This window comes from Lynx rufus, unplaced genomic scaffold, assembly GCF_022079265.1.
Source record: "Lynx rufus isolate CCGP_SWC_20201006 ecotype Redwood Valley unplaced genomic scaffold, mLynRuf1.p SCAF_31, whole genome shotgun sequence".
Classification (NCBI taxonomy): domain Eukaryota; kingdom Metazoa; phylum Chordata; class Mammalia; order Carnivora; family Felidae; genus Lynx; species Lynx rufus.
Genome location: NW_025814847.1, coordinates 1,182,577 through 1,200,834, shown reverse-complemented (window position 1 = coordinate 1,200,834; position 18,258 = coordinate 1,182,577). Strand labels below are relative to the sequence as shown.

The 18,258-nt window shown below is 62.9% G+C and overlaps 1 protein-coding gene across 1 annotated transcript; it reads right to left on the bottom strand.

Annotated features, from left to right (window-relative positions):
• Window positions 1-337: 337 nt before the first annotated feature.
• On the bottom strand, window positions 338-17,599 carry IGSF9 (immunoglobulin superfamily member 9). Its single transcript, XM_047092617.1, has 22 exons — window positions 17,526-17,599; window positions 15,969-16,036; window positions 15,782-15,868; window positions 15,357-15,545; window positions 10,496-10,650; window positions 9,635-9,805; window positions 9,229-9,346; window positions 7,153-7,294; window positions 6,910-7,055; window positions 6,673-6,815; window positions 5,441-5,581; window positions 4,908-5,024; window positions 4,579-4,729; window positions 4,253-4,376; window positions 3,835-4,010; window positions 3,324-3,574; window positions 3,058-3,142; window positions 2,778-2,954; window positions 2,512-2,554; window positions 1,338-2,198; window positions 950-1,077; window positions 338-786 (listed from the first exon to the last, which is right to left on the bottom strand). The coding sequence occupies exons 1-22, from the start codon at window positions 17,597-17,599 to the stop codon at window positions 605-607; spliced, it is 3,729 nt and encodes a 1,242-aa protein (XP_046948573.1). The 3' UTR covers window positions 338-604.
• Between the last annotated feature and the right edge of the window lie 659 nt (window positions 17,600-18,258).

The window sequence follows — 18,258 nt, the reverse complement described above, 5'->3', positions numbered from 1 at the left end:
GACTCCTTCCTCTGTGCTACCACAATATCCAACACCTAGCTTTATCACAGAACTTATCACATCACACCGTAACCGTTTCTTTGCCTGCTTCACCAACTGGCAAAAACTCACCAAGGGCAAAGGCTTGACTTCGGGAACTTTGTTCATTCTCAGCGTCTAGCTCAACGGTTGGTCTTTAGGAGATGCCCTCAGCAGGCACTCAATAAATGCTTTTTGAAAGGATGTTGAGTGCAGCCCTGTCCACTCAGGAAGGGCCGCCTCCTTTTTAAGGGTTCGGGGCTTTTCCTACCTCCCTCTCAGATGCAAAGGCAGAAGACACACAGAAACATTTGTCAGACTTTCTTTATTCACCTGTAAAAAACCTCACCCACACCACAAACACCATCACCGTCACCACACACACTCACACACACACGGGCAGATCTAAGATCCCTGTCCCAGTCCCCGGACTCCGGGGGCCCGGCATATACACCTCCTAGCAAGCCCACCCAAGCCCACCACCACCAGAGCTGCAGGAACAGTGTTCCAGGCCGGAGCTAGGGCTTGCTGGGGCCTCCCCTCTGCAGGCTCTGTGTGCCTTCACCCAGCCTCCTATCAGGCTCTCTCACAGCAGAGTGGCCTGTTCGGGGTGGGGCACTGGCTGTCTATAGACCGGTGGCCGGACCCTAGTGGCATCGCGGCGGCGACGGAAAGCTAGGAATTCCTCCCGGAGGACAGCACAGCGGGCCTCGGGGCCAGAAGCACGGGCAGCGTTCAAGAGGCCACCCTCCTCTGGAGTCTTCACATCTGCAAGAGGGGGGCACAGCAAGGACAGGGCTGGGGGTCACTGGTGCAGATGAGCCAAGGGAGAGCAGGAGGAGCAAGGCTGGGGCACGGGGCCCGGCTGGGAACAGACGGGGGAGACGTGGAACGGGGGGTGCCGCACCGCCTTCCTGGGGGGCTCACGCACCTAGCTCTGGCTCAGCTTCAGGTCGGGGTCGAGGGCCAGCCGCGCCCAGGTGCAGAGTCTCCAGCAATTCCATGTCCCCGGGGAATTCTGAGTCCCACTCATAGTTTTCATCCACAGATGTGTTCCTCCTGTCACAGGGGACAAATGCGTGGTACGGCGAGAAGAACAGAGGGTGAGCAGAAAAGCCCAAACCCAGAGTCCCCCAACTCAGCTTGGGCCATGGGTTTCCCCCGAAGATCCCCGGACCTCGGCAAAAGCTTCTAAAAGGAGACAAGTTCTCCTGGTCCCAGGGTGGGAGAGCCCAGAAGGCACAGTGTATTAGGAGAGGGGTGGGGCAGTCTGGGCAGGGACTGGAGCCAAGGTGGGGAAGGGCAGGGGCTGTCCTCACCTCTTGCTGACTGTCACCACGTGTTCCCTTCGGGGCCACCTCTCAGGGCCACTGGCCCAGCTGCCGGTGTCTCCCGGAGCAGGGCTGAGGTAGCTGCCTCCCGCAGAGGGGGCTGTGGAGGGGGGCCGAAGGAACGAGGCGCTGCCCCGCCCACTGCTCTGGCTGGTGAGGCTACCCCGAGGGGCGGCAGGGAGAAGGCTTGGCAGCAGCCGTTCCCTCAGTGTCCAGTCGGCCAGTGCCGTGTACAGGGGCTCTGGGGTGGCCCCGGCCCCGACCACAGCCCCGGGAAGCGCTGCCCTGGGGGACACGGTGGCGGAGTCCAGGGGCTGAAGGAGAGATGAGGTGGGGCAGGGCCGGGTATCCATGTAATCTGGGGGTGGAGCAGGCCCGGGCTCCTCGAAAGGGGGCCAGTCCCCGTCCACATTCATCTCCCGGAAGAAGGGCAGGCTCAGGTACTGAAGCAGGGGTCCTGGACCAGGCAGAGGACTGGGCGGGGCCTCGGGAGGGGGCCCCACAGGGCTGATGTCTGCAATGCAGAGGGGCTGGGGCATCCCACTGGGGCTGCTGCTGCTGCAGTCATAGGACCTGGCCTGGTGCTGGGATGGGGTCCGAGGTTCAGCTCGCTCAGAGCCTGACCTTTCTTGGGGGGTCCCGGCGCTGGGTCCCATCACAAAGCGGCCGTCTGGTCCCCGGCAAATGGGCTCCAGGGGTAAGGGGCCCCGGCTAGGTGGAGGATCCGGAGGGGGGCTGGGGGGACCAGCGGGCTCCCCCCAGAGCAGACTCTGGCGCAGGCTGGGAACCGGGGAGCCCTGGAGCTTCAGCTTTGCCACGCTGTCAGGACTGCCCGAACCCGGAGCAGAGCTGGGGAAGGACAGGGGATCCGGCTCTGTGGCAGGGAGCCAGGCCCCTTCCCAGCACCAGCCTTGAGAGGTTTGGTGAACAGAGCAGAGCTAGGGACAGCGAACAGACACCAGGACGCACGTGGTGGAGGGGTGGCAGAAAGGCGCACAGCCAACAGTGGGCAGCCCCAGGCTGGGACCTCTGCACTCCCGCCCTCACCTCCTTCCAACTTCTGTTCCGCCCCTCCCCGCCCACCCCAAGGCACCACCTAGGAGGCCAAGACAGCGGGCGCAGAGGGAAGGCCGAAGGAAGCGGAGGAGGTGGAGGGACTTACTGCGGAGCTGACTTCCCGGGCGGGGAGAAGATAAGAGGCGCATCTGTTCGGGCAGAACCAGAGGTGACACCGGCAAACCTCAGGCCCTCCAGAGCCCCAGGCGCACAGCCTCACCCAACACCCGCCGGCAAACCCTCCCCGCTGGGGACAGACAAGTGCGGACGGACAGGACGCACCTGCCCTGCGCGGGAGGCTGGTGGCCACCTCCGGGGGGCGGGGCTGGGGCGGGAGGCGGGGCCCGCGGGGGCGTGGCCTCGGGGGCCTACCTTGGCGGAGGCGCTTGCGGCGGCGGCGGGCTGCCCTGCGCCGGTTGGTCAGGCAGGCGGCCAGGACGCTCACGAGGACAGCCACGCCCAGGAAGCAGACCCCGCCCACCACGCCGGCCAGGACCGGCTGGGGCAGGAGGCCTGGCAGCTGCGTGCGGGAGGGGTACACCTCCAGGCCTGGGCGAGGGGTCACGAGGGGCGGTCGGTGCCCGCGACAGTGGGCTCAGCGGCCCCCCCCCCCCCCCCGTGCTTACGCTCTGCCCTCCCGCCGGGTTCTCACCGGAAGTGGACACGTTGGCCGTGTTGCTCGGATCGCTGACATAGCTGCCTGCGAGGGCCACGAGGCGGAACTCGTACAGAACGTCCTGGGGGGTGGGGGGGGGGGGGTCCGGGGAGGGGGTCAGGACCCAGCACCGCCCACCCCAGCTCTGTCCAGAAAGACCGTGCAGTTGGGAAGGGAGGGTGAGAAGCCCAGGTTTGGGGAACGGAGCCGGGGCCCGGAGCACCGCGGGGAGGAACCTCCCGGTGCCTGCCTCGCACACATACCTTGATGAGTCCAGGTACCAGCAGCTGCATTTCTGTGCCTGCCACGGCCCGGTCTAGCACCTCCCAGCCCTGGGAGCCTTGCCGCCCCTCCAGGACATAGCCATCCAGTGTTTTAGGGACCAGTTCTGGGGGATCCCAATGCAGGAGCACCCCCCGGGGTGTCCTCACTGCCACCAGGCCTCGGGGAGGTGACAGGGCAGGTGACATCTCAGTGGGCGGAAGACTGGGGGCAGCTGGCGTGGTGGGAAGCCCTAAGCAGGGCAGACAGGCATGAGATGGGCAGATAGACAACATGCCAACCCCTCTGTTCCCCGCCCCCAACTCCATGCTCAGCCATTCTCCCAGAGCCCCTAAAGACACCCCCGAATCACGTTCCATAAACCCCTGTGGACCGCAAGCTGCCCGGCTCCTCTGCCCCCTCCCACCCAGGTCGTGCCAAATCCAGGTTTTCCCTATCAGTCCTATCCCGTCCGGTCAGATGCTGGCGTTGGGGCGGGGGGAGATCTCTCACCCTCGGGGGCAGACAAGACGATCTCACTGAAGGGCCCACTCCCCAGCTTGTTCTGCGCTAGGACGCTGAACTGGTACTGGATATGGGGCTGCAGCCCCAGCACCAGGAGGTAAGCAGCCCCCACAGGCACCGCCAGCGACACCCAGTCGTGGTGGGTTCGGTCAGGACGCTTGGCCCTGGAGGACATGAGGAAACGGGGGGACTTCGTTACTAGGAGGGCCAGGAAGCTCTGGAGTCCAGAGACTGACCTGTCCCCTCCCCTCAGCCGTCCAGGATCTCGGGACCTGGGCCCTGAACACCAAAGATCCCCCTGGAAACAGGGCAGCAGAGTTAGGGCGGGGCTGGGATGGAAGGGTGGGAGGAAGGGCAGAGGGCCAGAGGGAATCGGGTGGGGGGACAGGAGCGGCAGATCACTCACAGTGGGGTATACCAGACACTGAATCTCTGCAGATAGCCACCATCAAAGCCGGGCTCCCAGGAGACATTGGCACCCTTGGGCAAAGGCACCACGGACACATTGGTGACAACGTGTGGGCTGGTGCCTGGGGAGGGGGAATTGAGCCGGGGGGGGAGGGGAGGCTGGTCAGGTAAAGAGCTAAGGAGGGTTCCCAGGGCCTCTGACCTCCAACCCATCATCCCAGGGCCCCCTGCCCCCCATCCCCATGTGGACCTCCACAAATGATTCTCCCGTCCCCTGTCCCACATGGGTTCCTCTGGCCCCCAGCCTGCTCTCCAGCCACTAACCCAGCACGTAGACATGTGTGGAGGCGGCCACTCGGGCCACAGCATTGCTAGCGGTGCACTCCCAGCGCCCATGGGCCTCCTTGGTCAGCGGTCGCAGGATGAGGCTACTGTTGCTGCCCACCTGGGCCTGGCCCTGCGGCCCCCGGCCCACCTACGGAACCACTGGTCAGCCCTGAGGACACATGCGGCCACCCCTCACCGAGGGCAGCTCCAGCGTCCTCCCCACCCTGCCTCCGATGGCTCCCTCCTTCCCGCAGAATGACAAGGGGCAGGGAGCGGCAGGGGTGCAGAGCGTGTGCGCGTGGGCAGAGCGGGGCTAGGAGCCTTACCTTGGCCCAAGAGATAGCAGGAGGGGGGTCTCCCTGGGCAGAGCAGGGGATGAGTAGCTCCCGCCCTACTTCTTGGAAATATTCTTCCTTAGGTCGTTCTAGAAAAGCTGGGGGAGCCTGCAAGCCAGATCTGGCATTGGGAGGGGCCTCCCGCACTGCCATCTAAGGGCCGCTCCCCTCTCTGGGGCTCCCATCACACCCCATCTCCCAGGGTCTCCCTACCTGTTGTCTCTGCTCCCCGGCGGGGCTGGAGGGAAATGGGGGTCTGGGAGGCCTCTCTGGGGGGCACACACCTCCCCGGAACACCCTTCACCCTCTCCTCTGCTTCACACCCCTTTTCCTCGAGGCCAAGGTTAGCGAGTTGGGCAGGCAGGTATCTTACTTTGGGGACGTACGCGCCCCTCACACCCCACCTCGCCAGCACCACCTCTACAGAAATCGCCAGCACGGAGTCTGACAGCTGCCGCCGCCACCGTTGGACTCCGAAGTGACTGCTCTGCCCCCCTCGCCAGGGCGCCCGCAGCCACCCTCACCTTGAGCAGCACGCGGGTCACCGGGGAGGGCCCTGCAGTACCGAGACTGTTGTAGGGGGTGCAGGAGTATTCTCCCAGGGCATCCTCGTTCCCCAGGGCGATGATCAGGGAGCCCTCGGGGCCCTGGGACCAGCCAGGGAGCTGCGGGGAAGTGAAAGCGGTTCAGCAGAGGCTGGGGAGGAAGGAGAAGGCCACATCCCTGCAGAGGACTCCTCCTCCAGGCCTGACCCCTGCTGAACTCCAGGCCTACGCTTCTCTTTCCAGCGGCGCCCCCTGGAGCAGAGCCCTGCCTGCCGGGGTGTCCGGCACCCCGGTAATGAAAGTCAGCATCTTCCACTCCAAATCCTTTCCTTTCCCTGCCTTCCCTGTTGTTTGTCAAGGGCCCCACTGTCCCCACTAACCCGGACTCCTCACTCCCCCATCGAATTGCTCACCAGATCTCTCCTCCGGGAAGGCCTCCATCTAGGCATGAAGCCCGTCCACGCCCAGGACCCCCTCACCTCTCACCTGGACCACTTCGCAGCCTCTGAACCCCGCTCCCTGTGTCCACTCTGCCCTCCATCCGCCCGACAGACTCAACTCCCGCTCACAGCTCCGATGCTGTCGCACCACTGCTCAACAGCTGCAGACTTTTTTTGTAACTTCCAACAAAAACGTATCCAGTCCTCCTATCGCAGAAGCCCCCCGGGGACGGGGACACTAGGACTAAAAGATGTGGTGGTCGCCCACGAGGGCGGACAAAGACCCCAACTGCTTGTAAGAACGTAATATTCACTTGGTACCCACGCTTCTCCCTCTTGGCCCCAACCTGTTTCTCTGCAGCACCGTGTACCCACGGGCACGTGGCTCCCCCCAAACTCGAGGACTCGTCACACCCTACACGTGAGGTACCGTTTCCTGCCTCGGGGCCCTGGTTCCTGCTCCGAATGTCTGTCCACTCCCCCCACCAAGGCCCATCACCAAGGTCCCAGAAGTTGTTGCTGATCTGTCCTCAACCAGCCCTGGCCTTCCAGCAGAGTGTCTGTGCTCTGTCCTACCCCTTCTAGGCTGTGTCCTCCTTCAGGACGGATGCTGTGCTCCTCCACAAACACCCCCACACAGCCCCCCCCCCCCGGGGAAGGGGTGTATCCCTAGTCACTGACTTGAATTACACTGAGCTAACTCCACCCCAGCTGGCCTGCCCAGGATCACACCAAGCCACACCCTTCCTTCCCCCGCCCGGAGGTCTGTACCTTATCCAGCTGCAGGGCCTGCCCATCCTTGGTCCAGCTGACGAAGAGCAGTGGGGGGTTGGCGCGGACCGGGCACCGGATCACCCCCCGCATGCCTACGGGCAGGGGGGTCTCAGGAGGCATCGCTGTCACCTGCGCTGGGTCTGGTGGGGGAAGCAGTGGCAGGCTGTGGGGCAGGAACTTGGCCTGGCCCAGGGGGAGGGAGCAGGCTTGGGGAGGGAGCCGGGTGAGGCTTACAGAGCACAGTGAGGTAGGCAGAGGCTGAGGGCGGGCGCCGGAGGCCGTTGCTGGGCACGCAGGTGTAGCGGCCCGCATCGTCCGGCTGGGCGGCCAGCAGCCGCAGGCTCCCGTCTACCAGGATCCGCACTCGGGGCTGCAGGCGGCTGCAATGTGGCACGTGTGGGCAGGGGTCCAGGCTCGCTGAGCCGGGGGACTCCTCCAAGGCTGCCCACGGGCCCCCCGCCCACCCCCAAGCCCCACCTAACGTGGAACACGTTGACGCTGTCCTGGAACCAGCTATAAGTGAGGTTGGTGGGGTACGCCTCAGCCCGGCAGGCCAAGGAAACATCCTGGGAGGCATTGACCGTGCTGTTCTTGGGGGGCACCACGATGACCGGGGGGCCTGTGGGGGAGCACATGGGAAGAGAGAGGCCTCAGCCCTGAGGTCCCCTCTACAGTTCCTCCTGCCATCTGCCCTCTGGAATAGGGGAACTGAAACAGCCCTAACCCCTGTACCTAACGCAAGTTCCTTCTCTTCCCCAGACCAGATCCCCTTCCCACCAGGGACAACCCAATTCACCCGGACTCCCCCGCCTAGAACCTGCGTGTGCGTGTATGTCGGGGAGGGGGAGGCAGGCTCACTCTCTGCTCATTTACCCTTTACCTCCCTCCGCTGTCGCCTGCTAAATCACCTCCACGTGTCCTACCCTAATGCAGGTGCCCAACACCTCACCAGCGGATACAGCACGATCCCCGACCGAGGCTCCCCCGTCTGGCCACTCCAGCGGCCATTCGCACAGAGACACCCCCTTTGGCCAGAACACAACGCTTCTGTTCAAGAACTCACAGCTCCTGGGGCGCCTGGGTGGCTCAGTCGGTTGAGCGACCGACTTTGGCTTAGGTCATGATCTCACGGTTTGGGAGTTCGAGCCCCATATCGGGCTCTGTGCTGACCGCTCGGAGCCTGGAGCCTGCTTGGGATTCTGTGTCTCCCTCTCTCTCTGCTCCTCCCCCACCCATGCTCTCTCTCTGTCTCCGAAATAAATAAACATTAAAAAAATCTTTTTTTCAAGAACTCACAACTCCTGGCTCCCACCACATCAAGCTCGAACTTCTCGATCCAGCCTCGTGGGCACTCGGGATCCAACCCCTCCCGGCCCGGCCAACCGTCTTTTCATGCGCCAACCCTTAAGAACCCTTTCAGCTCATTGTGGGCGTGTCGTGCCCCGGGCCGGCTGCACGCCTTTGCTCTCCGAAACCCCGTCTGGAACGCTCTTCCCACGGCGTCTGGCCAGGCCGCATCATCCCTGCAAATCCGTCTCTCCCTTCTACCGCCCCACTGCTCTCTCCCCTCCCCGGGCTCCGCTGCCTGGGTCGTCGGGAATAGGAGGTGACGATCCGAGCCGGGGGGCCTATAGAACACGACAGACACGCGGGGCGCTCCGCTGAGCACCTCCCTGCACCATTTCTTTTAATCCTCACAAGAGCCTTCTGTGCCAGGAATTACTGTCTCCACAGATGAAGCAGTGGAGGCCGAGAGGCAGAGAGAAGTGAGGGCCCAAAGTTAGCAGGGTAGGTAAGACTCGTTCAGGCCCTCCTGACCCTGGCGGGCTTGGCCCTTAACAGTTCCTCAGCGCTGCCTTCCCACAGAACCAGGGAAAAGTGACACTTCGCTAACTCATCTGCCTTCCCTTTAGAAGAGGCTCTCCGAAGGCAGAGTCCAGGCCGTCTCTTAGCTTTCCTTCTAGACGGAAGGTCTCGGACAGGAGTTACTAAGTGCTCATCACTGTACTCAACTGAACCTGATTAAATTCTTAACCTAGTCCTAAAATGTAGATATGAACCTCTCTATATATAGATGAGAACCTGGGGGGGCTGGGGGGGGGGTTACACACCACACTGCTGGGCCCTAAATATCTACTCATCCATTCACTGCTCCTTTTAAAATTAAGATGCTGGTTTTTAGAGGGGCGCCTGGGTGGCTCAGGAGGTTAAGCGTCCGACTTCGGCTCAGGTCATGAGCTCACGGTTGGGGAGTTCGAGCCCCCCATCTGGCTCACTGCTGTCAGCGCAGAGCTCACTTTGGATTCTCTGTTCCCCTCTCTCTGCCCCTCCCCTGCCTGAACTCTCTCAAAACTAAATACAACATTAAAAAAATTAGAGAGAGAGAGAGAGAGAGAGAGAGAGAGATGTGGTTTTAGAGCACCAGCCTGCATTGGGAGCTCCCTTTCTCTCCACGCCCCTGTGTCTTCTCCTGCTACGTGCACCCCCAGCCACAGGTCAGAGCCCCCCCATACAGGTCCCTAGTTCCGGCCCGCAGCACCCCCACCAGAGCACCTAGCACCAGCAGCTGGGTGGCGTGGGAGGCACTGCCCTCGGTGCTGGAGGCTTGACAGGTGTAGACCCCAGAGCTGCGGCGTTCCACCCGCCGGATCCACAGCGTCCCATTCTGCACCTAGGGTAGGAGGGGATGAGGAAGGTTCCTCCTGCCCCCCCCCCCGCCCCCTGCCTCCCCCCCCCCCCCGCCCCCCGCCTCCCCTTCCCTCCCTCCCGCGGGCCTCAGACCCTGCACTTCCGAGTCTGGCCGGCAGAGGGCAGCAGCACCCCAGGGTCAGGAAGCCAAAGAGGCGTCCCTCCCGGGCCAGTCTCCCAGCTCGGCCTTTGGCCCCTGGGCCTCTAGCCCCGCCCCCAAGCCTCCCCCTCACACCCTATCAGGCCCACTTAGCCCAGCCCCGGGACTCACTTGCACCTGGCCCTGGCCCTGGCCCTGGCCCTGGCCCTGGCCCAGATCCTGTCCTCGGAGCTTCCAAGTCACATGAGGCTGTGGGCTGCCACGGGCCACACAACGCAGGGTGACAGGCTCCAGTTCCTGAACTTCCAGCACCTGGGGAGGGGTCTCCAGGAACTGAGGGGGGTGCTGCGGAGAGAGAGGCATCAGGGGATGCCAGAGGGGCTCTCAGTCCAAAGAGCAGGGACACCGGTCAGGGCTGCAGGCCTCAGCCCACCGGCCGGCCCCACTGCTCGGGAGTCCCCAGCCCAGGGCCACCCTGCCTGCTGAGCTCAGGCCAAGGGAGGGTGGCACCAGCCCATCCCCGCACTGGCCTGCGGACTTAGCAACTGGGGCTGTGCACAGGAGGGGTGTCAGAGCCGGGGGAGAGCTAGTGGCCCCTGGCACTGCTCTGGGGGTCCGGAGGCCTGGGTCCAGACTCCGCTCTGCCCCTAAGCAGCGGCAGGATCCGGTCTCCCCATCCGTGAAAGGGGAAGGATTCTGACCTTCCTTCCTTCTTAGGGTTGACAGAGAATTCATGAGGTCCTGGGTGAAAAGGTGTTTTGAGAACACAAAACGCCGTCTCAACACGTGAGCCGTGTTTCGCTCAGGGCCCGGCAGCCCCCTACCCATTCCCCTCTCCCGGCCAGAGAGGCAGGGACGGGGAAGACAGAGGAAGTTCCAACGCTGGAGGGCAGGCGTGGCGGTGGGAGGGGCAAGATGCAGACAGTGAGCCAGCAAACAGGAGTGTCAGCGAGGGTGGGGCCCCGGAACCACCCCCCCAGAGGTCCTCATCATGCGGCTCCCCCCCACCCCGGCACCTGCCCCCAGGTTCATACAATTGACTGTAAGGTGCACCCAGGAGCCGTTAACAGAGTCGTCCCCAGGGCTGTGCTTGTCCAGGAAGAGCACTCGGCACTCGTACCAGCCCTGGTCTTCCGCTCGGAGCCCCTCGATCCGGAGAGATGCCCCCTTCTGCAGCCGGACTCGCCCTGGGGGAGGAGCCCCAAACCCTGGTCACGCTGGTTACTCTCAGAGGTCAAGAACGAGGCCCTGTCTCCTCCAGTCACCCTGATCCAGCAGGGGACCGGAGAGACACGGGTGGGGCTGGGGTCACCGAGGGCAGATCCCTCCATTCAGCCCCGGATCACTCCTGCCTTTTAGCAGCTGAGATCCAGTTTAGACAAAGAGAAACCCAGAGTGGTAGCAGGTGCACAAGACATCCTACTGAACCGCAGCTGGCTTCAAGGACCGTTGGGAGAAGGGCGGTTTAAGAGCCACACTTAGGGGTGCCTGGGTGGCTCAGTCGGTTAAGCGTCCAACTTGGGCTCGGGTCATAATCTCGCGGCTCGTGAGTTCGAGCCCCGCGTCGGGCTCTATGCTTACAGCTCGGACCCTGGAGCATTCTGCGTCTCCCTCTCCCCGCCCCTAACCCACTCGCATTCTGTCTCTGTCTCTCTCAAAAATACATATACGTTTAAAAAAAAAAAAAAATTAAGAGCCACACTTAGTCTCCTCGTGAGTCTTACAGGATCTGCCCCAGCCCTGGGCGCTTCGGAGGGGCAACGTATGGCTCCTGGAGGACCCCTTCCCGCCAGAGCACTGGCCCTGGAAACCTCAGCAGTGTTTGGGGCCCAAGCAGGGACCCAGACCTCGCCTACCAAAGCCCCTAATCCCTCGGGGCTATTATCAACGGCCTAAGCGCCTTAGGGTGGCCAGAGTCCAGCCCAGCCAGGCAGCAAGGTCAGCAGCCTCCTCACCCCATCCCTTCACGCCCCAGGGCACCCGGGGCCCCGGCTGACTGGCCACACGGAGCTCCACAAAGCCACACGGCCACAGCACAGGCAGACACACACGCCCACCCTCCGTCAGCATCCACTACGCCACCAGGTTCAGACTGAGGCTGCCCCCCACATCCCTCGGCCCCCTCCCCACACAGCTTCGGGGGTCACCGGCAGTGCCGCCTAGTGAGAGAGGCCCACACTCGGGAGCCAGGGAGACCCAGAGCCCAGCTCTGCGGTGTATTCCCTTGGGCAAACTGGCCAACTCGGGTTTCATCCGGAAAAAGAGGTTAAGACAAATCTGGCTGGGGAGGGAGGGAGGAAAGGACGCGGGGCAGGCAGGCGGCTCACTGCTCACATACCGAACAAACGGATGAGCACAAGGTGTGAAATCAGAAGCGGGACTCGATCTCGGGCCTCCCCTTACCTGGTGGCAGGTGTCTCCACCCACCCCCAGCAGCGGCTGGCCCCACGGCGCACCACACCGCCCTGCCAGCACCTGGGACTGCCTAGACCCCTCTCCGTCACCGCCCACGTCTGCGCGTTCAGCAGGGCTTTGAGATTCTGCCCCTGGTCTGTTCCTTCTCTTCCGCCTTCACCTTAGTGTGGTCCCGGAGGATCTCTCGCCTTACTCCACAGCCCACCCCAAGGCCTCCTGGCCCCGAGCCCGCCTTCCGTTACATTCATCAGCCCACCACACCTTGACTTTCGATGCGGACAAATGAGATTTTCTAAATCTTTGGGCTGACACGGAACAACTACTGCTCTGAGACAGTCCCTGAGCACGTGCCCCCTCCCAACAACCAGCCGGTGCCCCCGACTGGCCTTCCGAATACCAGAAATTCTAAAGCTGTCCTCCTGCTTCCCTTCTACCTCCAGGGTGATCTTTCCAAAATGTAATCTAAGCCTGCAGGGATATAATCTAGTGCCATCGGGGAAGGAGAGGAGACTGAACAGGCTGAGGCTGGCGTGGTGGCCTTAGGCAAGGGACTTTTTCCTTCCAAGGATGAGGTCCAGGGGTGTGAACTCTCCAGGATGGGCGGACCTGTTTCCAGGGCCAGGTGTTGAAATCTCCACCTAGGAGATAAGCCTAGGCCTTGCGGGTAAATATTTAACACGATCACACCCTTCCACACACACCCCCTTCGGGATTCCTCCGTAACCCCCATCTGTGTGGCCACGGAGCCCTGCGACCCCAGAGTGCAAAGTCCCCTTAAGTTCCAAAAGATAGCCACTTCTCATTACGGTTGTTTTCGAGCTCTACGAGAAAAGCAAGAAGAGGAAGGGATATTGAGCACTGAATGTGGACCATGTAACATTTAATCCCCGCAAGAAATCCATTAGAGAGGAAAGGACGGACACGAAGCTTCCTTCCAAAATCCCACGGCTTGTAAGTGACAAAGTCAGGCCTTCTTTCTCCAGATGCGGAACACTTTCCAGTGCACCATGGGGTTAGGATCAAGTGACGCTCGGGGCACACAGCACTGACCACATCCAGGGTGTTCCCACTCAGGGTGTTGGTGGTCAGCGGATAACAGTTCTAAATGTCTGCGGATCTGAACATTCAAGGAGGCATACTGTGTGCCCTCCCTTTTCTGGGAGATACGGGCTGCTAGACTTGTGGCACAGCACAGGAAGATGGCCAGGGGCAGGCAGTCAGTCCTGAGTCCTCCGGAGGCCCACCCTCCACCCGCAGGGCCACAGCCTGGTGGGCTTCAGACCCTCCCCCACCGCGCCCTGCCCCGCCCCACACATGCAGGGGTGCGTAAAGGAAGCGGGAGACACTGACTGCTCTCTCCAGCTCTCAGAAGGCAGAGAACCCACACGCACGTGCATGTACAAGCTCACATACACAGTTCAAGAGATGCTCCTTGCTGTGTTCAGAGGTTCCAAGGACCACGAAGCGAGAGGACTACTGCTTCCCGGGAGCTGTGACCACAAGGAAGGTTTTGCAGGAAAAAAGGGGAGAGGCCTGGAGGGTGGAGTGTTCTGAGAATAAGAGAATTGCCTTGGGGCGCCCGGGTGGCTCAGTCGGTTAAGCATCCGACTTCGGCTCAGGTCATGATCTCGCGGTTTGTGAGTTCGAGCCCCACGTCGGGCTCTATGCTGACCGCTCAGAGCCTGGAGCCTGCTTCGGATTCTGTGTCCCCCTCTCTCTCGACCCCCCCCCCTGCTCACACTATGTCTCTCTCTGTCTCAAAAATAAATAAACACTAGAAAAGGAAGAAAAAAAAAGAGAACTGCCTTGCAGCAAACAACTCGGGACAGAGAGAAAACTCATGCCTTTCTGCCAGCCGCGCTGTCCCGAAGTTCCCAAGAAAGACAGCATGAAAGTCAAAGACCAAGTCAGCGCGAGGGTTAGGAAGGCGTCCCAGCCTGTTTTATACCGCTTTTCACCACTTTGTGCTAGTCTGTAAATCCCGGCCCCTCGCCAGATGGATTCTGGAGTCCTCAAAGGTTGGGAGCTGGGGTCTCAGGCGTGGTCCCTCCCACGTTCAGGCCACCAGCCTCACACACGCAGTCCCAGACCATCTCTCCCTCACTTGCCCAGAGGGCTTATGACAGGACGGCATTGTCCTTAGCAACCTCCACCTCCCGTTGCTTAGCAACTGCGGGTTCGGAGTCCCCTGCACAAAGGCCGAGAGGCCCCTTAGACGGGAGGCAGTAAGAGAGTTAATGGGCACAGGGCCCTCCCCGCCAGCTCTGACTCCCCAGACTGGCTGGACTAGCTACTGGGGGGCGGGGGCAGGGGTGGGCACTAAGGGCAGGGGCAGGAAGAAGCCCCGAGGGGTTACCGCTCACAGTTCCCGCAGCTCAGAGCGACACGGAGAAAGGAAACCCACAGGTAGCAAAGTGGCCAGCCGGCCAGCCAGCGGCTTGTCTGCCCGAGGGACCCCAAGACGGGTAGAGAGAAGGACAGTTAGGAATCCCAGGAAAATTCCTCTCCCTCCTCTGCTCCACCTGCCCCTGCCCCGTCCTCAGTCAGGCAACATTCTGTATCTACCCAGCCTCAGCCCTCAGCCCAAACCCCTCCCGGCCCAGCCCCGGCCCCGCAGAGGCAGGGAGGGCGGGCTGGTGGGCACAGCCAGGTTTTTTTTGTTTTTTTTTTTTTTTTTTTTTACCCCACTTGTCCTAATTGGGCCCTGCTTTCATCAGCTCTCACGGGGCTTGTGTAGACACATCCGCTCCCACCAGGCTGTTTGCCAACAACTGCCCCCCGTTTGAAAATAAACTCTCCTTCCGGCGGCACCTGCCTGAGCTCAGCCTGCCCCTCAGGGACAGCTCAGCCAATCTCAGAGCCGCTCTCAGGATTCAAACTAAAGAGGGGAAAGGTGGGGGTCCCCTCCCCCATCAGCGTCCCCAAGGTGGCCTTTCCTGGGTTTCCCTCTAAAGACTGTCTGGCCCAGCAGCCCCCAGCCCTCGCCTCGGGCCCTCCCACACGCTGCCCTCTGAGGCCTGCACTAAACCGCTCAGATTAAGACTCCATTCGGGATTAGGAGGAAGCCCAGCCCTCTGAGGGAGCCAGCAGGGGTGCGGAAGGCAGCCCCGGGGGAGGGGGGAGGGTCCATACGTTAGTACAGGAGCCACATAACCCAGCCTGGCCCCATCCATTCCCTGACCCTTAGGGACCCTGGCCCTCCCCAGCCCACCCTCCGTGCACACGCACCTCTGGACGTGCACACGCACCTCTGGACGGAGACCCCCCCCCCCAGCCTCCGCTGGAGAAGCACACAGGCCACAGACCCACCCACCCTGCTGCCCGTCAACCCACCTGCCAGCCGCCTAGAGCCCCCCAACTGGCATGACGCAGTGGGGGAGGGGGAAGGCAGAGCAGTTAAGAAGAGGTCTTGCCCGTCCCCCACCCAGCCCCCCTCTGTTGGGGTGTTCACAGTACCTCCTGATCCCCCTTGTCTTACCCACGTAATCGGGGTCAATTCTGGGAGAGTAGAGGCCGAACTGGATGAAGATGGGGAGCAGGAATCCAAAGCGCAGCCACTCGATGACATGTAGCGGGGGCCGGCCAGCCGGGGGCAGCAGGTCACAGCCCAGCACCGCACTGTCGCCAGCCCGGCCCACCACTGACCCAACCTCAGGCTTCCCTCGACCTGCGCAGACAACGGGGACCAGAATCAGGGCTGGGACAGGAGGCTCCCTCAGGGTCTCTGCGCGATCCCTAGGACTCTGTGAAGTGGCTGAGAGAAGCCTCGACTTCTCCAGAACCAGCGCTCTTCGTCCCCTACCCCGCGTGCTCACAGAGAACACCCTCCCCCCCCCCGCCCCGGGGAATGCCCCCCACTCCAAGGCCGGCGGGGAGCTCTTGAGCCCAGGGAATCCGGCTCACCGTCAGCCCCCTGGCTGATGACCAGGCTGAGGACGGCCAGACCGAGGCAGCAAACCATAGCCCAGCTGCCTGCTCGGCCGGCCCCTCCTATCCACGGGGCCCAGACGGAGGGGCCCGGGAGGTGTCCACAGCCCAGCAAGCCCCGGGAGGGATGCCTTCTGATCCGGTAGCAGGTTTCAGCTCTCACGCTTCTGCACGGTTAGGGCTTGGCTCACGTAACACCTGATGCAGCCGCTCCCTGGGGCACCACCAGATCTAAACACAAAACGCAAGGCAACATGCCGAGTGGGCCAATACTGGGAACCAGAAGAAACCCCACCGTCAGAGACAGGCCAGGAGGAGAGCAAACGAAGAGAGAGGAGAGCAGAGGAGCAGGGGAGGGGACGAAGACACCAGAGATCTTGCCGCCCTGGGGGATAAGGGCAGGGGTGGGGGCTCTGGGAGAACCAGGGAGCACTGGGTGGGGAGACCTGACAGGGGAGGACACGGGGAGGGTGGGGCAGAGGAGCTGGAAAGATCTGAAGAGCCTTCTGGGGAAACCCGGGTTACTGACGTGCCCGGAAAGCTGAGCTTGGAAAGAGATTTGTCAGAAAATGGGAGATGAAGGGTCCCCATGGCTCAGCGTCTTCTCTGTTCTTTCCCCCCTAGTCCTGATGCTGACAACAAGTAGCAGATCGCCAGGGAGAACCAGGATTACTCCTTCACCCCACAGTGACAAACAAGGACCCTGCTCAGGGCTTGCTCAGGGGCACAGAGCCAGTGAAGGGCAAAACCTGGGCGGGAACCCCCAGAGAGCGGCCCCCAGGGAACCCACGCACACAATCCCTCGCCCACCTCCCCAGCCTCTGTGACTCCTGGAAGCTGGGGAGGGACGCCGGATCTCTTTCTCCACTCAGCCTCCCAACACTGCTTTAGCAGTGACTGAGTCAGGCAGCGGGGAGAGGAGATGCCTCCCCCACCTGCTGGAATTGGGGGCCGGGACGGCACCCTCCAGGCCTGGGCAGGTCCCGGGACAGGCAGCTGGCACCACTTTCCCTTCATGATGCTGCCAAGCAGCCCTCGCTCCGCCAGACAGCACGACCCGAGTGCCTCACCCCAAAGCTTCCCATTCGCTCTCCTCCAGTGTCCTCAGGGCCCAGACTTTGCCAGGCTTTCCCTTCCCCGGCCCTAGAGGCATGGTCCCTGAAGCCGGAAGCCTGCCAGTCCCTAGTGAGCACAAAGTGAGCCCGGGGGTGCGCAGGGTAGGAACTCCTGTGGGCCCCAGAGGGTGGTCACAGTGGGCTGGGGGCGGGACTGCTGCGGCCTTGGGCTGGCCTCCACCCCGCTCCCGGCCTCCCAGTCCCGGACTGGCTGTAAAGCATCCCGCCCTCCCCCACCGTGTCTCTCAGCCCGACCCCTGCCTCTACTTAATGGCCCCGCGTATGTAACTCCGCACGACTCACCAGCAAACCTTCCCCTGGCTTCCCTCTGCCCGCGGCGGGCTCTCCCATTCTTCCCCGACAGGGCTTCTCCCAAACGGATGGGAGCCCCAGTTCCCTCGCGGCTCAGCTTTCCGAGCACCCCAGTAACCCGGGTTTCCCCAGCATTCCTCTGCTTTCCCTATGATCTTCCAACTCCTCTGCCCACCGCGCCCCCTCCCCATGCCCTCACCCGTCTGGTCTCCCCACCAAGTGCTCCGATTCCTGCTATCCCTACTTCTCACAGCCCCCCCCCCCACCTCCCCGCAAATTCCCATTTTCCACACCTGATCTCCAACTGCACCAGGTCCTCCGCGGTTCCAGGCACTCCCTTCCCGTCGCCCGCAGAGTCCCCACCCATCCTCTCCGCGGGAATCGCCCTCCCGAAAATTCTCCGGCCCCAGCCCACAATACTCTCCGGATACCCCACCCTCAATTCCCTTCTCCTTCGCCTGCTCCGGACCCCTGAACTAACCCCCCTTGCTTTTGGACACCCCCCCCAAGACCCACCCCCCTGCACCGACGCGCGCGCGCGCACACACACACACACACACACACACACACACAGACACACACGCACGCGTTACCTCCAGTCGCCTCCGGTTCTCCGGGAATCCCCCTCCCCGACCCGCCCCTCCAAAACCCCACTTCACTCCCCACAACTCGAGTTCTACTTCCCCCGAAGAATCCCACGGCGCCCCCAGCCCCCGCCGCCTCGGCTCCCCCGGAACTCGCGAGCCCCGCCGGCGGCCGTCCCTGCCCCGGAGCGCCCCCGCCCTCACCTGCCCGGCGCCGCGCGGCCCGGCTCCCGCAGCCACACAATAGGGGGCGGGCCCGCCTCCCGCCCGGCGCCCCAGCGCCCGCGTCGCCAGGGAGACCGCCGCGCCCCGCCCGCCGCCGCCGAGGGGGCCGACCCGCGGGGCGGGGCGGGGCGGCCGCGACCCCCGAGCGGCCTGGGAGTTGTAGTTTCGGGAGGGCGGGACGCGCGGCGGCGGGCTCGGGTCGCCCCCTGGCGGAGCT

Bases quoted from the DNA above. Each gene is read 5' to 3' on its own strand.
- IGSF9 (XM_047092617.1), bottom strand. From the start codon at position 17,599: ATGGGTGGGGACTCTGCGGGCGACGGGAAGGGAGTGCCTGGAACCGCG. The intron at 7,056-7,152 runs GTGGGGCTTGGG...GCCACATTGCAG, and splicing joins GTCAACGTGTTCCACGTTAG to CCGCCTGCAGCCCCGAGTGC. The intron at 4,730-4,907 runs GTAAGGCTCCTA...GTGGTTCCGTAG, and splicing joins CTGCTATCTCTTGGGCCAAG to GTGGGCCGGGGGCCGCAGGG.